Below are 18161 nucleotides of genomic sequence, written 5' to 3'. Positions count from 1 at the left end.
AACAAATAAACAAGCAAACAATACATTTTTTTCCCCTACTCATTTTTTCCTCAGGTCCATCCAATCGTTCCAACTCCGTGTCGTCTCTGGACCTGGAGGGAGAGTCTGTTTCTGAGCTTGGAGCTGGACCATCAGGGAGCAACGGGGTGGAGGCTCTACAACTTTTGGAGCATGAACAAGGTATACATCTCTAAATGTTGCTAAAACATTGAGTTGGAAACTTATTGTACCTTTCTTTTTAGATAAAACATATCCACAAGCAAGGCTAGTCTAACATACTGTCTCCTTCAGCCACCACTCAGGACAACCTGGATGACAAACTCCGCAAGTTTGAGATCAGAGACATGATGGGTCTGACCGATGATCGGGACATCTCTGAGACAGTCAGTGAAACCTGGAGCACCGATGTGCTCGGCAGTGACTTTGACCCCAACATGGATGAAGATCGGCTGCAGGAAATAGCAGGTAGGTGCATGGCTTTGATAGCTGTGTTTGTAGACATTGTAGACACACTTCCTAAGCAAACTGATTGATGTACACAGCATGTGTGATCATTGCACATTTTATGAGATGAATTTGCTTCACAGAGGGACCTTCTCTGACTGTTGATGAAGTAGACTTAGTGAAATGTCATCACCTTGTGGTATGTGGGTGAAATAGCATCAAAAATCAGGTCTTCTATTCAGCACAGGTTCTAATACACATGCATGGCCCAGACATTTTCTTATGCAAAAAAAAAATTTTTTTTTTTTTCTAATTTTTCTAATTTTAGCTTTTAAAAAGTGAACATCAAAAGTAAAAATGTTCCCTAATCGAAACCAAAATAATAATTTAGACCAGCATTATTTTCAGATTCAATACAATGTTTTGCATTCAGATAAATGTATGCCGTTTGCAAGTTCAAACAATGCATATTTAGACTAATATATCTCAATATTTATACTTTGGCTGTTTAAGAAATAACACTCATAGTAGTTGGTTTTAGCATTTTGGACCCCACTATATATCTATATATAGTTTGCATTATCACAGTGGCAGAAGCTAATAATCCTAATATGCCGATATGTAAGAGAAACATTTTCAGTAGACTGTGGAGGGCAAGTTCAGCTTCAACACTGTTGAGCCAAACTGTGACAGTAAGACATGGGTTAGAAAAAAAAGGTTGAAAAAAGAAAAAGAGAACATTTGAGTCTTCACTTTATTCACACTCCCTTCTCTCTGTATCCTCTCCCTCAGTCTTTTTCCTCACAGCCATTCCCCTGCCCGTCTCTCTCTCTTTCTGTCTCTCTCTCTATCCCTCTCTCTCTCTGACATTCATTCAGTCCCTGCAGTCTTATTGACCTTGGTTCCTTCTCATTTGCATCCACCATTTTTCATTCTTCGGAATATGGCGTTGGGGGACTTTTCCATCATTAAGTGAATTTACAGCGATTTCCTTATGTGTTTTCTCCAAGGGATTGGGTTATGAGATGCACATTAAATATCCATTAATACCTCATTATCCCACTGATAAGATTACCATGATAATGAGGCAGAAATTCTAATTGTTTCACTTCTTGTTGTGCCACTCATTTAATCATCCACCTGAAAGACAAGTGCTCTGCGCCCCTACCTTGAAGACTGTAAACATGGACAGCGGGATAGAGCTCTCCCACCGCCAATGAGAGCCCTGCCCCCGCCAACATCAGTACACACTGTTGCCTGGGTGCTGGCATGCGTGTGTGCTCATGGCGTGTGTGTGCCATGAAGTGGAAGCATGATGTACCAGGGGGTGTGGCTGCCACAGGTCGACTTTTTGGTCCTGAGCCTTGGCCACAGATTCCCACTCACACCTGCTAGCTCTTTTCCCACTCCTCCACATTCTTCTGCCTTGTTAAGCCACAACTTCCTAAGTGGAGATAGAGGGACACTGTGCTGAGGACTTTGGGGGAGGGTGAGCGATTCAGTAATTTGGTCGTGAGTAATGCTTGGCTTAATCAACAGATCAAAGTCATGGCCCCGGAGGCCAGAGCAGGGTGAGATATTACCATTAACCCCTGACCTTTGGCACAGTGGTATATGTGCCTGTGGGTCCCAGCATGAAATGCATGTGACCTCCAACTTGCTGCATTTCTGTATGCAAAGCTCACTGTCTCTGAAACCCCATCCTCACAACACCGAGACACCATTTAGTATTTTTGCTGATCTCTGACCTTTTCACAGTGTTGTTTGAAAGTCAGACATGAAGGCCTAAAACTGATGTAACAGTTTAATTTTTAATTAAGATATAACACATAAAACTAATATAAGTTCCATATTGTGCTAAAACTGATCGAAAGGAATTAATTAATTAGTAATTCAACAGTCATTCAACAAGCAAAAATGTGCAAAAACGATCATGTACTGAATGTGGTGAGGATTTGATACTTTCTGAAGATGTCACTTTGCTATTTTTCATCATTCTATAGAAAAAATGATTAGATGAGGAAAAAAACAGCTGTCAAATTAGCTGATAATGAAAGTCGCCATTAGTTGCAGCCCTGCAAATGAAACAGAGCGTTAAATATGAACATGCATGTAACTCCAAAATTTCAACCTCTCATCAAAGGCATCTTTTTCTGAAATAGCATCCTCAAGTTCACACATTGCTCATATTTAAGTTCTGAATAATTTATTAGAACTAATTACAGAATATGAATCATCAGCATTGCAGTAACAACACACACTGTAGATGCTTAGAAAAGGACTAAAAGGTGCCTTCAAGATGACTTTGCCACTACAGAGGTGACTTTTTGCTGGTCTGACGCTTTTCCAGATGAAAAAAAGTTCTTTCATGCCGCTGTAAGTTTAACCCTTTGTCTATGTTTCAGGGGCAGCTGCGGAGAACATGCTCGGCAGCCTGCTGTGTCTTCCTGGCTCAGGTTCAGTGCTGCTGGACCCCTATGGCTCCACCATCTCTGAGACCACGAGCGAGGCCTGGAGCGTGGAGGTTCTGCCCAGTGACTCAGGTGGGGAGGCAGTTTTATTCTGCTGATGCAGACACCATTTGACTGTTCTTTTGGTTTGGTTGTTGTCTTGATTCTTGCACTTCATTCCCATGTTTGTTTGCATGCACATGTGTGTATGCATACATGCATATTTATGTTTGTTCAATAAAGCGGGGGTTGGGACACCAGGTGTATTTGCACTGCATTCCATACCAAAAATGTGTGCATACATCTGTCGTCATATTTGTGTGCACTGTGTGCCTGTCTTTCAGGGCAGATCTGCCTGTGCCAGTAAAAGGCAGCTCAGGGTTTCCTTAGAGGGACCACCAGGTGTGTTTGCACCTGTGGTGGAGCAGTGGGGAGGGAATCACAAGGAAAGCAGCTGTCCTCAGTCACTTTACATGGTGTCAGTTTTTTTTTTTTTATTTGGCTAGACTTTGCATTGCATTGCACTACATTGTATTGTGTACGTTTTGTTTGTTATGGCAGTAATCAGTCAAGGCATTACTTGTCTAATTGTGTCACTGCAAATGCAATTACAGTGTTACAGTATAAAAAAAAGCAGAGTATACTTTGTCTGTTCTTGTAAACTGAGCATTCAGTCCAAACCTTTTATTAATGAGAGATTACGTGCTGAAGTCCCCCTTTTGAAAACCAGTGTTTTGTGAAAATCGGTAGAGTGCTTTATTAACAGCGTTAAGTGTTTCTTTGAAAAGCCTGGGCCTTATGTTAATTGAAGTAGTACACCATTTCAATATGTGCAGTGCAGAAATGACATGCATGAGTGTCTTGATTGCTTTTTGTTCCGTTTGCTGCCCCTGTTCTGCTCAGTAATAGCGTGATCGGAGGCTTGCTTCGAGTACAGCGCTTGTTTCATGGCTAGGCAGCAGAAAACTACACTCTGAAGAGCACTTCACCAACACATTATTACTAACGAGCATGCAAATGAGTACTGCTGTTAGTATGGAGCCTCTGGGTTCGACCCAACAGCTCCATTGGGTAGCCAAAGAATTGGCCGCACTAGCTTTATGGTTTGGTTTGGCAGTTTTAAGACATGGTAATGTATGCTTTGTTTGATTTCATGCATATGTGTGCACTTGGTTTCCCAATAATCGTAACAGAGGAGGGGCTGGAGTAAGAATGGTCATCATCTGTAGCAAACTGCCACGAGTATGGTGGATTATGAGCTTCTTTTTAAATGGTACTTTATCTACACTTCAAGTGAGGAAAGTGCACATGGTGTCTCGGATGTCTGTTTTTCTAAAGATCAAATTTTTTCCTTTTTGGGTTTGTTTGCAGAGGCCCCAGACCTGAAGCAGGAGGAACGTCTGCAGGAGCTGGAGAGCTGCTCAGGGGTCGGCAGCACCTCAGATGACACAGAGGTCAGAGAGGTCAGCTCGAGACCAAGCACACCAGGCCTCAGTGTTGTCTCAGGTATAAATCTAACTATCCCATCTCTCCCCTCCCTCAATACTGCTCTGTCTATGTTTTCGCTCTAAAACAATCAGTTGCACTTTTGTTTTTTACTCTGTAGTCCTTTTGTCTTTTATAAGTTGAAAACTCATTAACTTACCTCCATTGTTAAATTCAGGTTAAATAAATGGACTACAACTCCTTGTTTCTGTACAGAGCGGTCATGTCGCTGGGAGGGTTGTTAACCAGTGTACTGGGGTCAGTGGGAATTTTTCTGTATGACACAGAGGTTAATGCTGGTTGTCTTTTCCATGGGCTCAGGTGGACATGCCATGTTGACATGCATGAAGCAGTATCCTAGATTAAGAAGCCAGCGGTGACGTTCCTGGCTCAGCTCACAGGAAAATGTCCCTTGGGATCCAGCCGATGGATAGTCTGTGTCTGATGATCACTCTTTTCTGTGTCTTTCCCCTAACCCATGGGAGCTTACGCTACCAATTTAGAGTTCCCACTGGGTTCCCATCTGAGAGCTACTATACAGCAGAGTCTAAAGAAAAAAATATCCTCTTTTGTTTGAGAAACATTGAACATGCACATTTTCTATCCTGACTGCAGAAACATCTCACTGTAAAAGTGATACTGAGTTGCTTTTGTCCTGAATGTCAACAAAACTCATTTTGAGGTTGTTTGTTTTTCTGTCCTGCAGGTATCAGTGCAACCTCAGAAGACATCCCCAACAAGATCGAGGACCTGCGGTCAGAGTGCAGCTCAGACTTTGGAGGGAAGGACTCTGTGACCAGTCCAGATGGGGAGGAGTCAGGCCACGGTAGGAGAGTGTCACATCCCCGCTAGGCTAGCTAAGCCATCAGTCCAGTGTCTATCTGCTCAAAACAGCGTCGGCCAGAGCTATTAGTCCCTGTCACTTCTACAGCTGCCACCAAGCTAAATCACTGTTTCACTCACTACACTTGTAGTTGTTAAAGTTATACTGGCAAGTTAACTGTTCTTTGTTAGCCTGGCTGGGGAATCATGTTTGGAGACAAGGCTATTATCTTTTTCACTTTGCGTTATAAGCCATTTTTTAAACTAACAGCAATGTGCTTTTGCATATTAGCAGCTGATTTAGTAAACGCTGTTAATTGTCTCATATCCTCTTGTGTTTTTACAGGAGCACACCATCTGACATCTCCACCCTCCCAGGCCGATTCCTTACTGGCCATGTTCGATCCCCTCTCCTCTGGTGAAGGTAATTGGCACTCCCAGAATGCTCTACAGCCAATCAGAGCTAGAAATGAATATCATTAAATTCCCACCCTAATGTCATGGATACACAGAACAGCTTGAGCTTTGCGAAATTAACCAAAAGAGTGTCTGTACCCCGCAAACGAGCCTTACTTACCTAAGCTTGAAAGTGCAAGTGAAATGTCACTTCATTTGGCTCATTTAGTATCCCAGATTATTCTTAGCAGTCTTTGTTCCTGCTTCTGTGCGTTTTGTTTGTAGTGCAGGTGGAAAATGTTTGCGAGAGGAATGGTGGTGACTGTGTGTCTGTGGCAAGGTGAAGGGATGACAGGTTGAGAGACCTCACCCCAGGCTCTTTGGCACTGTCCCCTTGTCCCACTGTGCTCATGGCACGAGTCTGCCATTGGAAGCTTTTCAGGAGAGAGAGTCTACCCTTGGAACAGGTGGCCTACCTACACCTAGGGCTCATCTCCCACTAACATCTCTCTTTAGCACTCTCCCCCACTTTCGAGGTGTTTTTTTCCGCTGGTTTTATTATGCCTCAGCGCCGGCGACAGCAGTGGCCGGACACAGCCATGGCCGGAGACACTGTGTTTTCAGGTTGTCTGTCCGTCTGTCCATGAGTCTGTCAGTCCATCCCATTCTCATGAATGCGATATCTCAGGAATGCCTTGAGGGAATTGCTTCAAATATGGCACAAATGTTCACTTGGTTTCAAGGATGAACTAATAAGATTTTGGTGGTCAAAGGATAAAATGATGAAGTGATGACATTTTATAGCCAAATGGTCAAAGGTCAACTGTGACATAATCCTTTGCAAAAAAGTACATTTCACTTTTGGTCAGATACTGAGTTGGTGATGGTAATCTCGGGGGCTCATTATGAAACTGTGGTAATTGTATAGATCTTCTGTGCTGCCAGGTTGAAGATGGGTTTTTTGAGTTTGCAGCTTTTTCGTTGTCAGAGGCACACAGCCCTGAGGTGGTAATTCTAGTTATATTACGTGAGGTGTTACGGTACAGACCAACACCTGTGCACCTCGTAACACCTCGGAATAAATCTACTGGTAGAATTTCAGTAATATATAAACAGTTTTAAATGCAGTTTAATACAAGTAATTACTTAGAAAAAATTCACTCAATCTTCAGAAAGTCTTTGCAGTGGGCTGTTTAATGAGCCATAGAATGTTAAAGAGACTGTTATGAAAAGTATTAATACAAAGTGTACAGCGGTATTTAAATATTGTCAAAATTCATTCATTTAATTTTGTTTTTATATATATATTTATATATGTCTTTTATAACCTCAGGCTCCTCCACTGGTACAATAGTGAGGCCCAAAGTGCACTATGCCCGGCCCCCTCACCCTCCACCCGACCCTCCTATCCCAGAAGCCAGTGCCCTGGGGCAAGAGATGCGCCACTCTCTCTTCACACCTCACTGCCTGGCCCAGGCTGAGCTGGAGCACACCAAGCAGCGCCACTCCTTCCCTGACAGGCTGGTCCGCAGCCGCAGCTCTGACATCGTGTGCCCAGGCCGCAGGCCCACAAGTGACCCTGGCCTTAACCGGCGGGTAGCAGTTGAAGAGCGCGACCCTGCTGGGGCCTTCGCCTTAGGACCCTCCTCATCCCCCAGCAAGGACTCTCTGAAAGGAGAGGTAACCAGCTGCAGTAGTGCTCTGGGTTAACGCCATAGGCAGTTGTGATATTGAGAAATTAAACTTAAAAGCAGCTTAAAAATTGTTTGTCTCTTAGTTGGTTTCACTTGTTTTATTTGATAAAGTACCAGCATGCCCAGTTGTGATATGTTTATTTCCATTCAAAGGCTGAGGACAGGAAAGACAGTGATGACGAGAAGTCTGATCGCAACAGACCATGGTGGAAGAAACGTTTTGTTTCAGCCATTCCCAAAGGTAAGCAAACAGGCCATTTGGTCATTTTGAACATGTTGTCTCTTCTAAACTGAAAAATGAAGTTTTGTACATTTAAAAGTGATCAGTTTGATTGCAGCGCTCATTTTATGTTTTGTTGTTGGGGAAAAAAAGTTCTCTTAATCACAACTGACAGGAAATATCACACTTTAAAGAGCAGAGCGAAAACCAATTTATAATATGAGAAAGAGAATGATGATCCATGTTGTCCACTCCATTGCTGATGTTCCAGTTGGAAAATGATGTTTCTTGTTGTTTGAAGTTACTCCAGAGACGTGTCCAGTCCTTTTTCTCTCACGTCTCACTGGCTGCAGATTTATATAGACTTTTCAAAGCTAATCAGTCATCAGAGGAGCTTTAGCTGTGTAGATTGTTTGGCTGTAGCCCTCCCAGCAGTGCTGTCAGCCAGCGGCTAATGGTCATTAGATAGACCTCTCTGTCATCAGCACTGATAGATGACACATCTCTTGTTGCAGTTCCCCTCTACAACCATCTCTCATACATCTGTCTGGGAAATAATGAGCTGTGCCCACACGGAATGACTGCTTATTACTCTTTGAGATAATGATGTTTTCTTAAGTAAACATTAAATTGATATTCATAAAATGGAGGACGGTGTGCACACGGTAAAGTAGAGAACCGTGAAGCTTAGACCACCAATCTCCCGCCAAACCTCTGTAGAGTCCATTGTGTTTGTTCTGTTGCTCTGCATGGTGACGCACAGTCAGTTGTCCCGCAGAGCGGCAGCCTGTGTGTGAAAGGCCAACCCTGTCTGTTGTGTTCCTCACAGTGCTGTATTGGACGGCTGAGAGTGATGTCCCAGGTAACGCTTCCATGCTGTCATCATTGAGCTAGCTTTCCTGCCGGAGCCAGCGGCTGCGTGCCCATGCTGCTTTGTAGATGTCGCCTTAGAGCTTTAGAGCTGTGATGTGACATGGTGTAGCCTGAGTTCACGCGCCCACACTCCTCATCCATGCATCCGTTTTAATCACCCTTTCCTTTTTTTTTTCTTTTTTTGCTACAGTACGTTACCATTTTACTGTATGGATAATACAGAATATCAGTGTAGATACTCCACCCAATGTTCCCTGTGTGTGTCATCAAATTGTAGACTCTGTGTCTGTCTTGTTTGTCCTGTTTTCACCCTCGTGTTAACAGGATGAGCATCAGTAGGATTATTTACATCTGTATTGACTGGACTTTTTATAATGAGTTACAGTGGACCTTTGTGATATTCTGGTTTAATTCACCATTTCAATATTTTTTTGCTTTTTTCTCAGTAAAGTTCTGCGACTAGACTTTTTTGCCTCCTGTATGATACCATACATCCCACATTGAGATTTTTAGTCTCAATAAAACCCATGAAAAAATACCAAAGATTTAAAGTGGCTGTCAACAGCTGACTCATGATCAGCCTGTCATCCAGTGATAGTGGAAGTGGTGTCACTGCCCCAAGTCAATCATCACATGTCTCTCCTCCACAGCTCCAATCGCAGCATTTAGGAAAAGGGACAAACAGGAGAAAGATGACATTTCCCAGGAGCGTATCCCACAAGGTTAGTCCCGGTTTGGTTTAATTTCACTCCTGACGAGCTGAAACAAATCCACCGTTTTGGGTTTCATTTTAATGCAACCTGTTTGTTGGTGGGTTTGTCAGAAGACCCATTGCCCAGACACAGCAGTCAAGCGCAGGCAGCTGAAGACATCCTGGACAAGTATAGGAACATCAAGAGGCCCAGCCCGAGTGATGGAGCTGCAGCTGGAGCTTCCTATGATGGTACAGGAGGTCAGTAAAAAAAAAAACAACACATGCACATGAATATTACACACACTTGCATTACGGTTAAAGATTTTAATTTTGTATTTTTGGATATTTTCACAGATCTCTGTGTTGAAGACAGCGTGCATGACTCTCCAAGAGAAGATACTCTGCAGAACATTTCCACAGATGACCTCCCAGACTCAGCCAGCCAGACGGCACAGCAGCATGACTCCAAGTTCTCTTTCAGGTCGGGCGTTCACAACCTTGCAGGAAACCACAAAACTCACTCAACAATCACTCAAGATGCTCTCGTTTTCTAAGCAGATATTGCTTAGCCATTACTGTTAATTCGATTTATTTTTTTGTTTGTGTCTACCAGTGATGCAAAGAAGAAGTTGAGGTTGGCATTGTGTTCTGCAGACTCAGTGGCTCTGCCCATCATGGCCCCTGCAACCACACGAAATGGGCTGCCTGACCACATGGATCCTGAAGGTAGGAGTTCTTGAGCTTTTATGCAGAATTATAGTACTTGATGTATTCATTTAGAGCTATTGTAAAAAATTGGTCTTATCTATTAGAGTTTAGGTATCTTTGTCACAAAGCTCCACAGGGAGCAGGGTACAAGCCTTTAATGTTGGCAAACATCCAACTAGCTGAAAGTGTCCTTAAGCAAGACACCAAATCTGTACCACCATCACCGTCTGACTCACTTTCCAAGGTTTAGGGCAAGGTTGAAAGAGTGGGGGCTGTTAAAATAGAATCCCCATATGGTGTCAGTTAAATATCACATTATTAAACCATGATAAATATTAAAAATACTTGTGTAACCACATAGATTAATATTGGCCAAACATTTGATCATAAAGATGCCAGTGTTCTGACACTGCACAAAACTATTACTGACCTGTTTAGCTTTGCTCATAGCAGTTCTGCAAGGTACCACCTTCACATCCTGAAGGCACGACAATAGCAGGCAGAGTCAAGCGACCTCCTGTGAAATGGTTAACAGTAAAACCATAAGACTCCATCTTTGTGCCCATCAGTCACATTGTCATGTGGAGGCGGCAGCCTGATCAGATTACAGCAACCAGGCGTTCCTTTGTGAGCTGCGAGCAGTGTTGTCTAATGCTGTCTCCCTATCGTCCCCTCTCTCTCTCTCAGACAATGAGATCGTCTGCTTCCTCAAGGTCCAGCTCGCAGAGGCCATCAACCTCCAGGATAAGAACCAGATGGCCCAGATCCAGGAGACCACGCGCTGTGTCAGCCGCTTCGACGCACGCACCTGCAGGAAGCTGCTGGCTGCCATTGCGGAGGATTACAGGTAAATCTGGAGGCCTGGAGAGACGAGGGGAGCTCACTTAATGCACCCCATGGGTCTTTCATTCTGATATCTTTTCTTTGTCCAGTGTATAACCTTGTTTCAGGGAACCGCAGAGAGTGATAAATAATAAGATACAACTTTTGTGTATTTCCTTTTAGAAAGCGAGCACCATACATAGCTTATCTAACCAGGTGTCGTCAGGGCCTGCAGACCTCTCAGGCCCATCTGGAGAGGCTCCTCCAGAGGGTGCTGAGAGACAAGGAGGTGGCGAACCGCTACTTCACCACTGTCTGTGTGAGGCTCCTTCTTGAGCACATGGAATCCAAGATGCTTGACTTTATCAAGGGTATGTCTACATTTTCATATTTCTTTTAACTAATCCCTACTTGACTTGTTTGTTCTTCAGCTGGCCTTTGCTGCTACCCTCCAAAGTACATTTTTACCTCTCTATTATCCTATTGTCTGCCATTTTTTGGATATTATACATGATTTTTAATGTTTTTGCTGCTATTACTCCACAACCAAAAGAGAGGCAACTGTACATTTAATGATGTCAAGGCATTCCCCTGTATAATATTAAACATTAAACTCCTTTTTTAAGTATTTGATGTGGTTATACACAATGTCACTTCCAAGTTCAACTTACCTCACTTAAAAGCAATCAACAAACAAGGTTACTGCATGTATCCCTTTCTGGTGTTAAGTCTGTGATTTTCTGCTGATTCCCCCCCCAGCTTTCCAGGGGTGCACAGCGGCGGATGACAAGACGGCAGCAGTGGAGGATTTTCTGCGCTACTTGTACGGTGCCATGGCCCGTGATGCCATTTGGCAGTATGCAAGTGAGGACCAGCTGCAGGATGCCCAGATGGCTATCGAGCGCAGCGTTATGAACCGCATCTTTAAGCTGGCCTTCTATCCCAACCAGGATGGAGATATTCTCAGAGACCAGTGAGTAGCTGGAATGTCTACAGCTCCAAAAAAAAAAAAAAAAAGAGCTTTAGTGTTATGAGGCTTTAAAACTGTGAAAGAATGTGGAGACAGCAGAGCTCTGTTCTGGCATTTAACACCGGAAATAATGTTAGTCATAACAGTATATAGACTTTGATACGGTACATTAGTGGTGAAAAAAAGTTCTTTTTAATTGTCTGTGTTGGTTGAGGACCTCAGCAGAATGGACAAGTACTGAGGTGGATAAATGTGAAATGTGAGTTATAAAGCAGCCAGTGTGTTTTCTGTGTGGATGGTGGTTTGAGCTCTCACTCATGTATTACTTTTCTTTTGACTTGTGTGTAAGTAAGAAAAGAGTAAGTAAGTATTTTCTCATGTATGTGTGTATTTATGCAAATTCATTGAAGTGCTTTTGTACTGGTGTAAAAATGCCCTTACTTTAACATAGCTTCAGAATGGGACACTCCCCACCTTCACACCTCACAAAGGTTTTGCCCCCACAATTGTCTTTGTATGCAAGTAATTTGAAAGCATGTCATATATTCAGAATATGCTGTGATGCTATGATGTGTGACACTTTATCTGCTTCTTTATACGACTGGAAAAATGTAATTTAACTTCATTTCAGCTACATTAACTAACAAGTCAGGTAGCTTAATTTCTACTGTAACCTGCTTAAAAGGTTGGAAGATGCATTGAAAATAAAGTGCTTAATATTAAGGTTAAGATTAAGTTTTCAGGACAGCTGCACTGCTGGATTGGACAGAATGTGTGCTCTATCTGTTGTCATATACTGAGTTGTTTTGTCTCACACAGACTTTTCCATGAACACATCCAGCGGCTCTCAAAAGTTGTGACGGCCACTCATAAAGCTCTTCAAATCCCAGAGGTATGTTCTTTCACTTACACACATGAGAAGAGACATTCAAGAAGAGACTTGTAAGTTCAGAGAACTTCAAAAAGTGTAGTTGAACTTTTCTGGTTGCAGGTTTACTTGAAGGAGGCTCCCTGGCCCTCTGCACAGTCTGAGATCAGGACCATCAATGCGTACAAGACGCCACGAGACAAAGTCCAGTGTATACTGCGCATGTGTTCCACCATCATGAACCTCCTCAGTCTGGCCAATGAAGACTCCGTCCCTGGAGCAGATGACTTTGTCCCTGTACTTGTCTTTGTCCTCATAAGGGTAAGTCTGTTCTTTCTTCATTCCTCCATACTGAAATTAGACTCGCTACTCAGCTGTATTTTCTTAAACAAACTCCTCAATTTCTAAGAATTTGTACCTTCATTATGGATCACTTATTGAATTCTTGTCAATAACCATTGAAAATAGTCATCAGGAAATGCTTTCACAAAGCGACTGTAATTGCAGTGCACCATAAAGACTGCTATCTGCTAACCTGCGTGGATATATTTTACATATTTCCATATTTATGATTATAATCTGTACGGCGTTGCGTGAGGTTCTTTCAGCGGTTAATGTGGGCCCATCCCCACATCTCCTCCCCTCCAGGCAAACCCGCCCTGCCTGCTGTCCACCGTTCAGTACATCAATAATTTCTACGCCAGCCGGCTGAGTGGGGAGGAGTGCTATTGGTGGATGCAGTTCACCGCGGCGGTGGAATTCATTAAGACCATCGACGATCGCAAGTGAAGCAGAACAGCCACCTGTATGGGCAGACTGCGGGGGAAGGAGCCGGGAGACTGGGAGACTTCCCAACCAACTGCTCCCTCTGCACAGCTTATAAAACCTGGCCCACAGCCTGCTCTTTATTTGTATAGCTTGTACATAGCCAGAGACGTTGAAAGATTACAAAATATATATTACTGTATGTATGTGGACAAATCCAGGTTTTAGCCGTGGTGAAAAAAAGAAAAAAAAAAAAAACGGCCTTGGGGAAAAATTGGCAAGATGTTAACTTTGAACCTGATTTGGATTTTTCCTTTTATCTTTGTCTCTTCAGTAATGTTTCACTTTTGGGGTCTGTATTAGGAATTTTATATACACACAGTTACCAATATGACATTAAATCAACGTAAAAGATAATCCTATATAAAGGGACCAGACTTGCTTGATGTGATCACTGATCTTTTTTTTTCCCCCGAGTGAGAGGGAAGGGCTTCCAATTAAATTACAGTATAATGTTCATTAAATGCATTGTAACGTTGGGATTTACAGTGCATGATAGTTACTGATGGGATTTAGTGACTCATAAACACTGAAATCACTTCACAATAACCATACTACTCATCAAGGTTAGTGTATCAAACAGTAGGGCAGCTTATTTCAGGAATTGTTTACTTCATCTTATTCCCAAAAACACGTGTGTCAGTGACAATTTGGACATAAGGGCCCACATATTTATATGAAATAAAATGTATTTATTTCTGTAATTCTATTTAATGCTTTTGTTTATCTAATTTTAAAAAAAATGAAAATGCATATCATGCCCATTCGAGATGTCTGAGGCAAGTGGTGTTATTATAATAAACTTGCAAGAAAAGCTTGAGTTAGGAAGGCACCTTAGCAATGAGTAGCCCTAAAGTGGGGATGCTGGACGGTGATGATACAGGGTCAGTTCGTGCACAGAGAAGTGGTGGCATTTATGGATATATTGAAAATAGTGCCTTTGGTGTGGGGCGCTCTGTACAGGTAGTTATTTTTGAGTTTTTCTTTTTTTTTTTTCTTTTTTTTTTATCCAGCATAGACATTAATACCCCCGCCCACACACACACAAACACACTCCAATGGGCCAACCACGTCCCACTGAGACACCTTTGTCCAGCCCTCGCCGCAGGAACATGAGCATCACCACATCACTGATTGTCATGGCTCTGTCCCTTTAATGCACTTGAGTTTGAACAACAGTCCCCTCTGGTTTTCTCGATCCTACCTCAGAGTTGAAACCAATGAGCCTGATATTGGTCTGTATACAGTTAACTGTCCTGCATTGGTTTACACCAGAGTACTGGATCATTTTTGCACTGGTCAAAAAAAAAAAAATAGTAAAACGGTGACGGGGAAGGGAGGAAAAGTTGGAAATTGACCTGCTGTGATGCTTATTGTCGTCACATCACCCTTAATTAACACAAGCCTTCTTTAATGAACAAAGACATTTTAGTTTCTAATCTTATACCTGAGATGCCACATGTTTCCGCATGGGCTGACTAGTGAACTATTGGATATTAGCTCTACCTCCTCATAAGTTCAAGAAAGGGACTCGTGTTTATGTGCACTTATATTTCTTTCTTTTTTTTCTTCCAATTTGGCGTGCTGTGATATCCCAGTGTCATTGTATCTTTCCGATAATAGTACAAGCATGTCTTTAATTATCCAGAAATAACTAAAACTCCTTTTCTCTTGAAATCCTCTGCTTCATTTTTGCGCACAGAAGTGCCACATGTATTATAGTTTTCGATAATCCATTTCTTTTCATGGTAAATGACCTGACAGCACAATACACAGTAGGATAGAAGAGCAAATAATCAACACTATTGACTTGTTACTGACTTGCAGTTTATGCTAAAGTGGTTGGTGTAGTACATGAGTGTGGTTTTTGTCTAGTGAGTGTGTGTGAGACGACTGCGTGATTGGTTGACCCTCTGCCTCCTCTTGCATGAAGTCATTGAATGGTCTGTACATTCTCAATCATGATAAACAGTAGAATAGGATTAGTATCTGCCACAGGCCAGTAATTGAACCTGCAAGAGGATGCAAAGCCTCTCTTTGTGTCCGTGATACTTGCATATCAGAACTCGATTTATTTTGCACAAAACAGACGTCTTTTCCTGGAAAGATTTGACAGGGAGCAGTGCATTTTGAAATGTCTTTACTTTTGGCATTTGCAGTCATAACATAAACATATTGTGATTAAAATGATATTTGAGTAGCGAAGTTAAGCACCTGACTGTTACTCTCTCGAGCTGATGAACATCCATGTTTATGAGCAACATCACAAATGCATTTTTATATCCACCTACAGTAGCACGTGCACTAGATTCGTATGTGCAGTGCACTTCCTTGCAGGGTCTGTGTAATCAATTTGATGAGAAAACCATGCACTGGAAAATCAAGTTGCAGGTTGCATCTATACTAATTAGGTTTATGTGATGTCACTTTAATTGGAAATACATACTGCACAAATCTGATGAAATTATTTGGACCTGGCTTATGTTTCAGTGTTTCCTCAGATAGCCGGTCACAGCAGCTACGAATGACCCCAGTGGAGGACTGATCAAAGCAGCAAGTTATTTACAGACAAACGCATATGGCTGTAATAGCATCTGTACGTTTTTATCCCTGATCGTATGCAAACCACCGGGCACTGGTGTCAAGTACAGAGACTAAAGAGTTGGTCCGTTCTTCGAAGCTTTACTGCTCTGCTCCCTGTACAATTGAGTTGAAAGGCTGAGCAGAGGAAAAAAAAAAACAGAAGTTTTACATCTTACATCTAATTTTACATTTAATTGTAAGCTTGCACAATTATGACATGCGGGGAAAGCCGGTTTGTCTTTACTGTGATTAATGCATTATGTAATTCTTTAAAAACAATAAAAGAAGCAGAAGTTTTTCCTTTTTTTTCCTTTTATTCTTCTTGCTCTGTGCCTCTTGAGATACATTATGCATTTTCTCCGCAGGAGTTGAATATCATGTCTACTGTACGCGCACGATAATGTTTCATTATTCTGTGGCTTCTTGGACAGTTGTAGGTATATCTGGCCAACAGTTCACAATACAAGAGATGCTAGGGAAATTTATGCATGGAATATAATTGTTAGTGGGGGCAGTGGAGCAGCATCATCCAATCTAGCAGCCACAAATAGCAACCTCTCAGCAAACATTTCATTACTGCTGACAAGTGTACGGTGGATTGTAATTGGAGATATCCCCTCATCTAAAAGCCCTCCTTACTTCACCGATTGCCTTCTCTAATACTCATCTTTTTTTCATCATAAACTTCTTCGTGGGGTGGTTTGTGTCCCCTGATGATATCTTGCAATCGTTAATTTAAATTCAAATTTTGGTGTGTGAAGTTAATTAGCTGCGTAAGCCAATGGCTAGATAGGCCAGATTTGAGATCGGATCTTTTGACTATGTGGCACTTAGCTGATGTGTGATAAAAGGAGACTTGGTTTTATTTTGTATTAAACTGCACCACATGCTGTATTATTATTGGCTAATACCTGCCTCAGCAGTGAAATAGAGGGAACATGAGGCTCACTTTCATGAGGTGTTACTGTTAACTTCAAGTTTATAGAAGGTATCAGTGCAGAAGAGTTTGTTTTTCAGGTGATGGCAGATGGATCAAGCAACGAATAAGACAGGTTTTGTTTGACTCTTCTGAGTTTTATATTGATGTCATTCCTGTTGCTTGAAGATCTAAACAGGCCTGGGGTCTCACCCAGATGGCTGTGCAATAACAGATGATCAGTCCAGCGGGGCTCATGCATGACTTCACACTGTTGGTCTGGTACCTCCTGACTGTAGGGGAACAGTGGAGGAGAGCTTCCCCCGACCTAACTGTAGCCTCCATCTCCTCACATTCAGCCAATGATCTCTTGAAATCACACAAATTCCTCTTAGGTTGGCTTCCTGTAGGGTTGTGTGGAAATACAAGTTAAACTTGTTGAAAATGTGAAAAACCATGATAACAACATGTAGATTTTTACAGTGACACAATAAAATGATCAGTAATGCCTTGCTGAAAAATAATCAATAACCAGTTGTACATTTTTGTATGAAAGTATAGGGCCCTAAATTCAATAGATGGAAGTATAGTTTAGTAAGATCAATAATCTAGGTGTAGAAAATAAAATGAAGTGCAATAAGATGACAGAAGGTGTATTATTAGATACCACAAAATGCAGAAATCCCCAAATGAGCATTACAATTTTACAGAGATTCCAGCTTTATTCCAAAGATCCATTACCCTTAAAGCAGGTATTCGTAGTAACCACATCAGACCGTCACAATGCAGTTGTAAGAAGCACAACAAACATCCCCATTGCTGTCTGATATCAGTGTACTGCACGCTGTCCACAGCACTGGTGCATGTTTTACCCTCGGTGTCCGGCAGATGGCAGACGCACCATTCCCGACGACGGTCTGCAGAGCTGATCTGAGAGCGGCTCAGACAAAGAACACCACGGGGCACGACGGCTTGACATTTTAAAACCAGTGGGACCTGCTGTCTGGAACTGGATCTGTTTTGTTTATTATGGATATTAGACAAATTAAAAATGTATTATTATTATTATTAATAATATCATTATTATTAGTAGTAGTAATAGCAGAAGTAGTAGTAGGAATGACAACACACTTAAAGATGAAAAAAAGACAATACTTTTTAATACTTAATAATAATTCATAAGAATGGCTATTGTTGTGCAAAGTTCCTCGTGGCATTTTCCATGTTGTGAGAAACTCATACAAGCGCGCGCCCTCTTCCCACCCGTCACGTGCATATATATATAGCCTATATATATATATATATATATATATATATATATATATATATATATAGGCTATATATATATATATAGGCTATATATATATATATAGGCTATATATATATATATA

General features: G+C 41.9%; 1 protein-coding gene and 1 long non-coding RNA gene across 5 annotated transcripts in view; one reads left to right on the top strand and one right to left on the bottom strand.

Moving 5' to 3' along the window:
* The window catches only part of gapvd1 (GTPase activating protein and VPS9 domains 1), a 29460-nt gene extending 13308 nt beyond the window's left edge, over positions 1 to 16152 (top strand). For 3 of the 4 annotated variants that reach the window (XM_056376262.1, XM_056376260.1, XM_056376258.1), the window contains 18 exons: positions 55 to 180; positions 292 to 465; positions 2850 to 2987; positions 4266 to 4400; positions 5086 to 5205; positions 5548 to 5625; positions 6931 to 7277; positions 7445 to 7532; positions 9035 to 9106; positions 9208 to 9336; positions 9433 to 9559; positions 9692 to 9804; positions 10474 to 10633; positions 10792 to 10979; positions 11368 to 11581; positions 12398 to 12470; positions 12570 to 12767; positions 13095 to 16152. In XM_056376262.1, the coding sequence (XP_056232237.1) occupies positions 55 to 180; positions 292 to 465; positions 2850 to 2987; positions 4266 to 4400; positions 5086 to 5205; positions 5548 to 5625; positions 6931 to 7277; positions 7445 to 7532; positions 9035 to 9106; positions 9208 to 9336; positions 9433 to 9559; positions 9692 to 9804; positions 10474 to 10633; positions 10792 to 10979; positions 11368 to 11581; positions 12398 to 12470; positions 12570 to 12767; positions 13095 to 13235 (2621 nt within the window). In that variant the 3' untranslated portion in view covers positions 13236 to 16152. The remainder of the gene's footprint in view (positions 1 to 54; positions 181 to 291; positions 466 to 2849; positions 2988 to 4265; positions 4401 to 5085; positions 5206 to 5547; positions 5626 to 6930; positions 7278 to 7444; positions 7533 to 9034; positions 9107 to 9207; positions 9337 to 9432; positions 9560 to 9691; positions 9805 to 10473; positions 10634 to 10791; positions 10980 to 11367; positions 11582 to 12397; positions 12471 to 12569; positions 12768 to 13094) is intronic. The other variant, XM_056376261.1, reaches the window with a different exon arrangement.
* LOC130169472 (uncharacterized) lies at positions 15981 to 17715 on the bottom strand. Its single transcript, XR_008827840.1, has 2 exons — positions 17512 to 17715; positions 15981 to 17174 (listed from the first exon to the last, which is right to left on the bottom strand). It is a non-coding gene; the product is annotated as an uncharacterized LOC130169472 (long non-coding RNA).
* Between the last annotated feature and the right edge of the window lie 446 nt (positions 17716 to 18161).

The sequence above is a fragment of the Seriola aureovittata genome, chromosome 5, assembly GCF_021018895.1.
Source record: "Seriola aureovittata isolate HTS-2021-v1 ecotype China chromosome 5, ASM2101889v1, whole genome shotgun sequence".
In the NCBI taxonomy this organism is placed as follows: domain Eukaryota; kingdom Metazoa; phylum Chordata; class Actinopteri; order Carangiformes; family Carangidae; genus Seriola; species Seriola aureovittata.
The sequence above is the reverse complement of the archived record's forward strand: the minus strand, read 5'-3'. Positions and strand labels throughout refer to the sequence as shown.